General features: G+C 49.5%; 1 protein-coding gene across 1 annotated transcript in view; it reads left to right on the plus strand.

Annotated features, from left to right (window-relative positions):
• Nucleotides 1–12,458, plus strand: part of EPS8L2 (EPS8 like 2) — a 48,962-nt gene that overhangs the window by 10,915 nt on the left and 25,589 nt on the right. The window contains exons 2-3 of the mRNA XM_058856572.1: nt 7,828–7,892; nt 8,918–8,973. Coding sequence (XP_058712555.1) covers nt 7,849–7,892; nt 8,918–8,973 — 100 coding nt within the window. The 5' untranslated portion in view covers nt 7,828–7,848. The remainder of the gene's footprint in view (nt 1–7,827; nt 7,893–8,917; nt 8,974–12,458) is intronic.

The raw sequence follows: 12,458 nt of genomic DNA on the forward strand, positions 1-12,458 counted from the left end.
GGCACTGTGTACTTACACATTACAGCAATCATTTAATGGAAAATTAAGACATTTGAGCGATTAGCTCAAACAGCAAGGCCAACCTGTCCCCTACCTATACACCCACACCTAGTGAGAAATGATTGATTCCCACCAGACAAACCAGGATCACCCAGGGGATATCAGCATGGTCCCTGCTGGACCACGAAGCTTTGAAGCTTCTGGAAGAAGAAGTTTTGTTGTGGGTGCTTTGCATAAACAGAGCACCTCCTTCCAGCATGTATGTGACAGTCCTGAGCTTTGTTCCTGGAAATCCCACCATGACAAACACCACTCACTGTGTTTCTCTCCATCAGATGCTGTGACATTACTGTGGGAAGTCCCAGCTTCAGCCCATCCTCACAGATTCTGGGATGGTTTGGGTTGGAAGGGAGCTTAATGCCCATCCAGTTCCACCCCCTACCATGGGCAGGAACACCTTCCCCTAGACCAGATTGCTCCAAGCCCTGTCCAACCTGGCCTTGGACACTTCTAGGGATGGGCAGCCTGCAACCCCTACCAGTGCTAGCCTTTCACAGAGCCTCCCACTTGTTCCACAGATGCCTTCAAGCTTGGAAAAGTTAGAGAAATATTCCAGCTCTAGAGGAGGTGCACGTGAGGAGCAGCTCTGAGAGCTGGTGCCTGCAGCCAGGGACATGAGCACACAGCCAGTTTCAGGATTTTGGTGTTTTGCCTGAACACAGAGGCAATTCAAGGCCCTCCTCCAGGCTGGGCTCAGCCGTTATCCATCCTGCTCTGGAATATGACACACACAGGCAGAGTCACTCCCTATTTTTACTGGCTGATCTCTGAGTTCTGATTTTTACACAGAGCAAAGAAAAAGCTTCCCTTTCATCTACAGTGTGAAATCCTTCCCATGTCTGAAAATCACAGCTTTAAACCCCTCGCTGCTGGTGATCCAGTGCCCAGAGTACAGCACCAGGCAGGGAAAAAGGGATAATTTTGGCAGGTTGTGGGATGAATAAGGATGCAGGGCAGAGAAACCTTCACCATGACAACTACAAGCACTTTCTTCAGCAAACTTTTTGGACACCAGGCATGCTACACCCAGAGGTCCTGGCAGCACTGGAGCCTTCCAGCCTTTCCCTTACATCCTGCCCAGACAGTCCCATGGCCAGCTCCAGTCTCCCACGGCTCCTTGGCTCCCACCTCCCAGGAGCTGGGTGGTGCTAGGGACAGGATTAGCTCACAGAAGGTGTGGGCACAAAACAAAAACAGGAGAGAGGGGAAAAAGCTACAAAATTCCTCACAAAAGTCCTCTCTTCCCAGGAAGCTGAGGGAACGCATCATGCTGGTTTTTCTTCCTGGGGAGTACAAGTGACTCACATGACACTTTCTCCCAGTCAGGTCGTTTTGAACTGAGATCTTTTAATTTAAACCATTTAATGAGGTTTTATGTAAGGAATGCTCATTCATCTCGCTCCATCTTTCCAAAAGGATCCATTAATATTTAATGTACTGTTTCTGGGCCTGTCTCTCCAGCTTTCTAAGCTGCAGCCCAAGCATGGATTATGCTCACCTTGGAACCCCTGGCAAGACATATGGCAAGCCCAAACCTGCTTCCCATTTTCCTTCCACCCAGCTCCTGCAGAATTCCTCCAACAGAGAGGAAAGGTGTAAATTCAGGAGCTGTGATGCAGCACCAGAACTCTACAAACAAGTCTTTCCGAGGGGTAGTGGAGCCAGCTTCCAGTTTGTTCCCAAGATCCTGGAGACTGTGGCTATTTGTGCATTTTCCCCAGGTATTTATAGAGCAGAGCACTGTCCAGACTTGCTTTTGGTTGTAGTTCTGGGAGGAAGGTTTTACTTTCTGGCAGGAACATAAAAGCTCCTCATTTTTGATTCAGATCTTTCCTTTCGTGCTCCACCCTGTGGGCATCAAGGGCCTCTGGTGCCACTGGACTCCAGATTGGGACCTAAAATAAGGTCTGTTTGCAGATCACCATGGACACATTGTCTCTGTAGGTAGTTCATGAATATCCCATCAAGAATCTGTAAATATTGGTGCTTTTGCTCAGCAGTGTCAGTTTGTTTTTCTGAGCTCCCAAGGCTCAATTTCAGCCCCTTGGAGGCCAACAGTAAATCCAGATGGGATTCAAAGCGGGGGATCCACCAAAACTGATACGGGGGTGGCTGTAGGACTGAGATGTGTCAGCCCAAACAAGCTGCTGCCACTTCTGCCGTGGAGGCTGAAGAACACTTGGTTCCTCTCTGCCCAGACCTGTTGGGCTGGGTTATATTTATCCAGGTGCTTGTCTTCTGGAGAATCTCCACAATGTGAACAATTTGATGTGCAGAGCAGGGAGTGTTTCCTTCAGGCACCTGGCAGGTTGTACGTGGGGACTGCCTCTGCAGGAACGTGGCACGAGCCTCCACACCCTGGAGCTCCATGCACACGCTCCCCCCTTCCGTAGGCTAATGTGTTTCCAAAGGGATCCATGATCCCGAGTGGCTCAGTCACTGTAAAGGTAACTTGAAAGGGTGGAAGAAGGAAAAAAGCAGAGGAATTGCTGCTTTCCCAAACTTGGGGTGCTGTAAAGGCATCTCAAACAACACAGATAACAATGGGGACTCCTATGGCCACCAGGCTCTCCAGGCAGTGTCCTCTAGATGTGTTCCTCTTTCCAAAGCAGGAATCACCCCCATTTAAACAGAGTGGTGAAGTTCTGACTTGGTCCTGCTGAACAACCAGGGCCTGATTTTGCAAAAGCAGGGTTTGGAAATTTTGGATGGGACAAGATCCTGGCTTGCTTCTCCAAGGAGAAACAACAACTTGTTCCTGTGTTTGGCTGTCAGCCTCTATGCTCTGGATTTGCATTTCCTGATGCTTTCTGACTAACCCAGAGATTATTTTTATTTATGAGTGCATGTTCCTGGCAGGGACTCTGAGTTTCTTCTGGTGAGCCCTGAAGCTGTCCTTATGGGCAGGTTCAGAAAAGCAACTAAAAGCAGGAGGAGGGTGGTTCCAGGAGGCTGGACCAGCAGACCAGAGACCCATGTGAAGTCCTCAGGTCAACCACAGGCTCCTGGGGTCCCTCTCACAACCAGTTTGAGAGACCTAAACCAGTTTCTGTGAATTTAGGACTCTTGGTGTAATGAGGAGCCATGAGCATACATATCCCAGCGCCTCACTAATGCCCAAAAGCAGTTTTGTTAGTGGATTGATGTGGGATTGTGGCCTTCCCTACCTGCCAGCTTCTTCCATACCATCAGAGAGGATAGGATGGATTGTGGAAACTGGTAGGACACTCCCAGGGGCTGGGGGAGCTGTCTGGAGCAGGACCAGTGCAGGACACATGCACCACGGTGCCTGTGCTCCCTGTGCTCTCCTGTGAGTCCAAGAAGCCCAAGCTTTACACCACAGCCCATCAAACAGCTTTCTCCAGCATGACATTCCTGTAGGAAAACACCCAGCAGCCCTAACAGATGGTGCTTTGTGGGCCTGGGAAGTCTAAGAGATAACATCGTGTGGTGGCCAGCTCATGTTTCTCCCTGACGCTTTATGTTACTCCCAAGGCTGCTGCCAATCCAGCATTTCTGCCTGGCCCATCCCCCTGGCACGGGATACACACACAGACAGCGGGGTTGCATTGGACCCCTCACCCCAGGCAGGATCCTAGGGAGTGTTTCCATCCCAGGGATCTCACCAGTGACCAAGCCCCATCACCTCTTGGTGCAGAGACTCCTTTCAGCATGGCTGATGGAGTTCTGGAGATTTGGAAGTCCTGTTGCCCCAGGCAGATTTCGGTGGGATGACTGATGAAAACAGACAAGGTTTGTTAGAACTAGGTTAGAACATGCTTGGAAAAACTTTCTCTTACTCCTAGGTCACTTAGCTTAAGGTTTTGGGGGGTTTTGCCATGTTTCTCTACTGTTCCAGCAAAAACTGTTGTGTTTGGATGAGCATAAGTCCCTGCTGCTACAATCACATCCTAATATTCTCTGATACCAACAAACCCAGTCTCAGTCTTAAAGGTCTTAGATCCATGAAGAGAAAAACCTACAAACACCAGATGCTGCTGCTATTAACAGTGATATAATAATAATAGCCCTAAAAACCCCACTAGTATTTCACATTTGCACATTGTCCAATCTTTACCCAAATCCAGAATTTTTCATGTCCTTTCCACACACTATAAGAAGTCTGACCACAGCAGATAAGGGAGAACCTAACAAAAATAAAGTACAACAATAGCAGTGATCAGCCCAGAGAGGAGAAAGAGATATTACTCTTTCCCTTCACAAAGCACTTCTCCACCCCTGGAGAAGAGGGACCAATGTCACAGCTCCCTCTTCAAAGAGACTCAGAGAAAACCAAAACAATGCATGGCCAGCTTCCATTTTCTATAAAAGTACAGAAATGTGCTGCAGACAATGCCAGGCTCCTGTCACGGCTCCATGTGTCTTTGGGAGGATATTTGACCTCCAAGGATAAGAGTGGCCAGAAAGTCAGGGAGTGGGATTTCCCGTGCTTTAAAGTACAACATGTCTTCACCCACCTTGATGGCCTTCAGCACTGATTTGTGCTGGCCTCCCTAAGTCCCCCTGGGACCTCCTGGCCTGGGCCAGATCAAGGTGCCAGGCTTTAGCCATGCAGTTTAGCTTCCTTGCTCCAGCAGCAGCAGCAGCAGAATGAATTTGAGCCTGGCTTAGCTCCTCGAGTCTGTATCTCGTTCCACACCATGCTCATGTGCAAGGCTCAGCTTTTGAGTGGACCATGCAGAGACACTGCCCTGCACCAGCAAAAGGCAGGGTGATGGTCTTGAAATTTGCTTTGATTAGGCTGAGTCCAAGGTGCCACCTGCACAGGCACACATTGCATGGTGATGCTTGCATCTCGCCTCCCTTCCTACGCTCCTCTGGCTGGAGGAGGAGGCAGCAGCCACACCTGCTGGGAGATAAGGGGCAGATCAGAACCCTCTAATCAGGGCAGGGAGAAGACAACATCTGGCTGAGGCTGCAGGCTGTGGGAGCTCTGAAGGATGCTCCAAAGCAAGAGAGAACCTAGAGGAAGCCAGCCCACAGCTTCATCTCTCATGTCTTTGGTTCTATCCACATTTCAGGCGATGTGCTCTTAGCCCTCCTTCACCTTTCACAAGTCCAGTTGCCTCTTGATTTAGCAGATTCATTAGAAAGTCTCCAACCCCTTAGGAATGTGCCCTTCCCCCTTGCAGTCTTCCAGTTCAAATTCAATTAATATCCGGCAATTAACGCTGAATTAAAAGCTTTGGCATGAGGCTCCATCCTGGTTTCACTTGGCCAGCACCACACCACGCTCTCGCTGTGACCAACACAAGGCCGAGCACAGCCATGACCTGAAAGCAACAGAGAGAGCCAAGCAAAGGGCAAATAGGAAAATAACAGGAATAAACAAAGAAAAGGGAGCACAGCATGATAAGGACCTGCTGACTTGGCAGGTGTATGCACTGCTTCCAGTTTCACGGACTCTTTGGGACACAGGCACCCTGGAAGAGAGGATGGCCTTCCAGGTTGGCTTATCATTTGGGGAGCCCAGTACTTTATTAACCACCATGAGATGAAGAATTCAGAGCTGGTCCTGCTTCACCCACGAAGCCAGACTCCTCTGCCACTGCCATGGAGTCTGCAGCTCTGGCAGCCACCCTCAGTTGCACCAGATGAGCTCCTCACAGAGCCGATCCCAGAGGTTTATTTTTTGGACACAATTTAGGAAGGAGAAATAAAAAACAGGGTGACATTAGCTGGATGCCTGGTTCCTCCTGGTGATCATCCTGGTGATGCCTGATTCCTCCTAAAACAGCTGGGGCTGGGGACCAGGTCTGAGCTCCATGGGCCAAACTTGGTGACACATTCCTGCTGGAGTAACCTGGATTTCAGTACATTATGACATGGCCCTGGGGCTGTAAGAGAAAGGAAGCTAAAATATGCAGAAACACGTATAGAACTAATATGCAGAAACACTCCCAATTATCATCAGCTGTGGGACTCAAGTGATTGGATGGTACAGAGTAAACAGAGCAGAGCGGAGGTTTTAAAGAGCCCAGGTTCTCTTTCCCAGGTATCTTATGCTAATGCACAAAGAGATCCAGGAGATAGGAACAGTTTGAGGACTGTAAAAGGAAACCAGCAGACAGCTATTAACAGAGGAAAAATTCACAGGTACCCAAGCTTGGGCACAGGGATGGGTTTTATTACACTCAGAGGGGTTGGCAGACCACCAAGTTTCTATTCTAATGTAGATATGAATTTATACCTCTTATAGGTGTGCATAGGGATTTCAGTATCAACCACAAGTGAGACAAGAAACAAGGGGGAATTTAAAATACTAGCTACTAAAATGCTCTTAAGAGTCCTTTCTAGAAGTGTCTCTGAGCTGAGTGTGTTACTGTGACAGAAAACAGGCTGAAAGTTGTACAGCTGAGCCCAAAACATGCTGGGTTCCTGCACGCAGCCAAGTACTTCACCGGCATCCCCATAAATGCATCCCTCTGACATCCTACTGACAGTTCTGATAAGATCAGTGAGAAAACTGTCTCTGCCCTCACCTCAGGGTGAAACACACAGAGAAAAATACCACAAGTGTTCCTTCCAACACGAGGAATAAATATGGATACGTAAGGAATCTAGGGCAGCCCTGCTGATGATACAAGCCCTGCAGCAGATAGTCAGCCTCCAGAGGGGAAATCCCAGGTGTCAAGGATGACTCCAAAGTATTCCCTGGGGATTACACACACTTTAGCCTAGATTCAGTGAAGACAAACCCTTGGAGGAAGCTCCACTGCCTGCCCATGGCTGTCATGGCAGGCCTTGGCACATGCCAAGCACACTCAGCAGTTCCCTTACAGGAAGTCCCACTGAGGACACTAAGGAATTTCTTCCTTTAGGCCAGCAACAAGTATTTCAAAGCCAAACCTTTTAATTCTGGCAACCATATCATGGGATAAGCAGGGTCTGACGCAGGCACAGAAGTGCCCCTGAATTTTACAAGAGACTTAAAAAAATTTTAGGACTTTGCTTTGGCTTCCCATCAGCTTACACACGGAGCAGAGCTGAAGAGCTTGGATACCAAAACAAAACATTCCTTGAGATCTTATTAGATCTTTTTTTCAGGTTTTGTTTCTTTTCCCTTGCAGTTCTGCTGTCAGAACAGTGCCTGGATCTCTCTCACATCTTCTCCCACATTCTAATTCTCATGGGAAAGATGAAAATAACCTATGTTGATCCTGTCTGCCTCTCACTAACCATTTGCCTCAGTATATTTTCCTTCATCCTTGAGCTGCTAGCGGAACAGCATTCAGTTATCCCATTTTTCTTTATGTGGGCAATCCCCTTGTAAAGATACTTTAAGAGCTGGTGTAGAGCTTAAAATTACCACATAACAAAAGCTAGTGGCACTCTAGGCATGAAAAATTACTTGGGACACACAGCCATGAGCACATGGGCACAGGGATCCAGGACAGACCATGGAGGCAAATGCCATCTCAATCCCTGTTTAACCTTAGGCAGGACAGTGCTGCTAGAAAAAGATGTGCTGGAATGTCACAAAGTTGGGGTGTGCCTGGAAGGAAGAGCAAGAGGGAGAGGGGGAAGTAGATTTTGAAAAAGCATTGTGGGATGTGTCACCTTCAGCCTAGGTCATAGCAGTGAGAGGTGACTGGGAGCAGAGAGGAAACACCCTTGTACTCACCTGACTGCTCCATCTTCTTGGAGACCCCAGCTTGGAGGTAGGGAGGGCAGGTTGCACATGGATAAATCACCTGAGAGCCTGTTCCATAACCACTGACCCTGTCTCTTGTGCTTCTGCTGCAGTTGCCTGGCCTGTGAAGCAACATGAGTCACAAGGGATCCCTCAGCAGCAACCCCAGCTCATCAAAGTAAGGATCTTCCTGCACCACTCCTTCCTACCGTTCAGGGGAAACTCCAAGCAGTGCCACTCAGCCCCAAAGTCCCTGATGTTTGTTTCACCCTTCCTGGGCACCTCATAAGCTGGCACTGCCTCACACATCACCTGCCCTGTGCACTGGGGTTTGATAGTGGCACATTAGGTGGAGAGAGCAGAGGGACACCAGGAGCCTCTCCACCCGCAGCCTCGGGCTACAGCAGCCCATGGCAACTTCCTAATGGAGCCAGAGCCACCAGCTCTCTCCCTCCTTCCTGCTCCGGGTTTGAGCACCTGAACCACTGCCTGCCCTCAGGGGGACATGGTAACAAAGCAGCCCCTGGGCACCCATGGACTCACTGCTCTGTGTAGGACAGCCCGACCACAGCGCCTCAGATCCTGCTTGGATCTTCCTCTGCCAGAGAAAACATTGTTAACTCCTGGGTGCTCATTCCTACCCACAACCCAGGCACAGGGGGTGGCCCTACCTGTGGCACTTAAAACTCAGCTGTTTACACACAATTCCACCCTCCCACATTCTTACATGGGATATGTTCTATATCCAAGCACTGCCTTCAAGGGGTACATCTCCAACATGTCCATTGGGGAGGGATTGTCACCTTGGCTCTTGCACTGCCTCAGGTTCAGGTGGGCTCAGGAATAACATGGAGGGGGTCTCCCTGTAACAATCCCACTTACGGCACACTGGGAACCACTGTCCTTAACCCAGCCTCTGGGTGTGCTGTCCTTCCAGGGGACATTGTGAAGGTAACTCTAGTGGGGACAGGCCTGGCTGGGCTGCTCCGTGTCCTGTTTCCACCGCTGGGTTCAGTGACATGGGCCTGCGGTGTGGATAACGGGTAGGGTTGCACAGGGAACCATCGGCACAGCCCACAAGGAAATGCTTTGCACAGAGGGGAAGGGCTGGTCCCTCTGGGCAACTGCAGAGCTGCTGTGTGAAAACTGATGTTAAAAATATTTGGGAGATGATGGTTGATCTGCACTTTCTTTCTTTTCCAGTGGCAGCATGGGCAAAGCCGAGGGAGCCTCCAAGCTGAGTGCAAAGGACCTGTACGGTGAGTTGTGCCTGCAAACATATCCAAAGTTTCCCATGGCAAAGGCACCTCTGGAAAGCTGGATGTGGATGCTGGGGAGCTTTAGGCTGGAACTCAATCAAAGCCACATGAATCCAGAGTTCCATACGCAACAGGCTGGCCTGACCTGGCAGCAAATACCCACCTCACATCTGTGCCAACACCTTCCATGCTGGGGACAGTTGGGATTTTGTGGGAACAGAATGTTGTTTTCCCTACCCAGATCCTCCCTAGGTCTGTTAGCAAGATCACCTGATAAAGGGCCTCACAAAAGAAAAACCATCCTCATCAGGTTAATGATTATCCTCTTCTAACTACTTGGTGAACCATGAAAATTCTGTGCCCTTTGGCTCTCTGGAAGTGCAGGGAATGGGCAGGATGGGTGTTTGTGCACAGTCCAAGAGGCAGCTTGTTTGGGTTGAGCACATTTAGGTATCAATACCAGTTATTCCTGATCTTAGCAGACCCAAGTACCCCAGGTGAAAATGTGGCCTCTGGGGTGGGCAAAGCAAGCATAAGTCATGTAAGAAATCACCTCCCTCAGTTATTTCCTGGGTAAGAAGTTGAGGGTTGTCTGGTGTAACACAAGCAGCTTTTAGGGAGTCCGAGCCTGCCAGCTCTCAGCCACCTGAGAGCTGTAGATTTACCTGGCTGATATTTTATTGGGAAGGCATAGGCTGTGTGTCCTTCTCCTTGGAGATCTTCTATTAGATCAGAGATTGTCTTTGGCAGCTGCCAAGGAGGTTTATTCGTCCCTGGGAAGTGACTCTGTTTGCCCAAGGATTTTGGCTGGAGGTTTATCCATGTGGAGCAGTGTCCAGAGAGACCAACCTCACCTGGGGAGAAGTGGGATGGCAGGGGCTGCACTTAGTGCTAAACAGTGGCTATTGTTAATGTCAATTAGCTTTCAAGAAATGAAACATGAGGGTAATGGCAGAGCAGAAATTTGGGCTGTCTGTGGCCTGGAAGCTGCAGGGTGGGCAGGTGCCAAGCAGGGGTTTGAACTGTGTCACTTCTGGGGATGGAAGGACACATGATAAAGAAGCAAGAGGATGAGGTGTGGAAATTTTGGGTGCATAAAGGGCTGCTAGTGCAGACAAACTCCTCCTGCCTCCAAGGCAGTGCACATTCCTTTGGCTGTGCACTGACACTGCAGCACATCAGGGGCAGAAGGGCTGTAGTTTCCAGGTAAACAGCCCTACAGAGAGGTGTAAAAATGAACTTGGGAGCTCACAATGGTATTAAAGCCAAGCAGATTTATAGGCTGGCACCCATGGGTGCAGGCAGCCCAGGGTTCCAGCCATCAGAGCTCCAGAGGAGGATCTAATGGTGCTATGGCATAGGGAGCACCCCTCAATCCTGTGCCACAAAAGCCAGTGAAGGAAAAGGCCGACAGACTGCCTTGGAAACAAACACAGCTCTCAAATAAGCACTTTTCAACACTGGATTTCATCTTCTACATTTTCTTGTATGAACACACCTCAAAAGCAAATTCACCAGGGTTGAGACCTCTCTGACCAAATTCCAGCAAACCTGAAATGAAGATTGTATGTTCCTGGGCCAAATCCTCAGGAGGAGTAAAGCAGCTGCCTGCTATTTCCCTGCCACTACTGAAATTCAGAACAAGCTCTGTAGGCATTCCCTGCACAAATCAGTGCCTCTTGGCCAGCCCAGCTCCTGGCATGAGCACATCCAGAGGGATTTTGCTTGGCAGCACTTGAAACCCACCCACTAATTCAGCAGAGGACATTCAGCACGTGTAAACCAATATTTAAATGTCTTGGTCCCTTTCCCACTTGAATCCTCCCTCCCCCAGCATTAATTTCTGCTGTGAGCTGGCACATTTGGGGGTAGAGGGCAAGCAAGAACTAAAATTCCAGGGAGAATTAAGTTTCATAATGAAACAAATCACACCAAGCCGAGCTGGCCTTGATTATGTGATTACAACACTGCTGAGGGACATTTGGAACTGACAAGACTTTTCACATTTCCATTTTCCTCCAGTGCAATCAAGCTGGACCCTCAGCCTGTGTACACTGCCAGACCTCCAAGAAGCAAGTGCAGTGACTCCCAAATTCCCATCACACAGACATCCACTCATTAAAAGCTCACTGGGTTATGACAGCTCCAATGCACAGAGGTGTCTAAATATTATTTCTAGGTGAACAAGGCATTTGGTTTAGCTTTCTAAAGATGCTTTTTCTACAGAAATACTGGCCTAACATGACAGGGGTGCCAACTGTGAGTACACAAGTGCTACCTGAGGGCCAAGGTGTCCCCAGTATCAACAGGGACTAACTGGGAATATTAAACCCACCTCAGGGGGGACCCTGAAGAGGAATATTTAAAATTGTCATGGTGAGGCTGGAACACAGCAGCAGCTTCAGGCTGTGCACAGGAAGGCACGTGGATGGTGAAGGTGGAGGTTCACTCTGCGGGGGCTCCAGGGCATAGTGTCAAGCTCCTCACAGGACACAGCTTCATCACATGGCTGTTGATGGATGGGGAAGGCTCTGGTGTCACACTTGGCCTGCTGAAATTGCTTTGATCACCAAATATGTTGCATTCCACTGTGTATTCTCCACTGTGGTGAGCACAGAGGGATGTGGAGAGATGACCAAAGGGAATTCTACAATGAAACTGGCTTAAAACCCCAACATACCCTCCCCTAGCTCTGTCCCTACCAGAGTTTTATATGCTTTCCAGCTGCTCTGCCATCCTCAGTGGAGTCTCCTGGCTGTCATGGGAGCAGGACACTCATCTTTTCTTCCTCACTTAGTACCACAGCACCACATTCATTCAGCTCCACATTCTGGAGGGGTATGTGGCTGCAGGGAGCAGTCCTCCCTCAGCTGGCAGCAGGGAACGGCTGGCCCCTCTCAGGTTGCCACCTCTCTCCCCACACAGCCACCAGCTGAATAAATGTTAATGCACACCATAAATAAATTAGGCTGCTTCTCTGCTTACGGGCGTCTGTTCCGAGCCCAGATGAAAGCCTGTGGGGGGGAAACCAGGCTCCAGCAGAACCCATGGGAAGGACTGGCAGGAAGCATTTCTGCACAGCAGTTCCCACAGCAGGAATGCTGCTGTCACCCCTTTCTGGGGTGACTCCAGGTGGGCTTCTGCAGGTGTTCCCCTCAGCTGCTTCCAGATCTGTCAAACAGCGCTGGCTGGCTCTCCTGATGGATTAGGCAGTGTAGCAGGGGAAGTTGAGGGCAGTTTGATTATTGCAGTGATTTTTTGTAGGGCTGTGGGGAGGAGCAGCTCATTTCTGTTTGGCTGCTGTCTGTCCCTGAAGTGCTCAGCCTCCTTCCAGCCCCCCATGCCAAGCCTGTGAGACCCAGCCAGCCCGTTCCAACCTGCTCACCCATCCTCGATGTGCTCATTTCTGGGAAAAAAACAGACTTGATAGGGCACAGGGCTGGAAAACGGGTTTTGGAGCAATGAGTTAGGCTGGAGAAGTGCAT

Source organism: Poecile atricapillus, chromosome 1 (genome assembly GCF_030490865.1).
Source record: "Poecile atricapillus isolate bPoeAtr1 chromosome 1, bPoeAtr1.hap1, whole genome shotgun sequence".
Taxonomy (NCBI): domain Eukaryota; kingdom Metazoa; phylum Chordata; class Aves; order Passeriformes; family Paridae; genus Poecile; species Poecile atricapillus.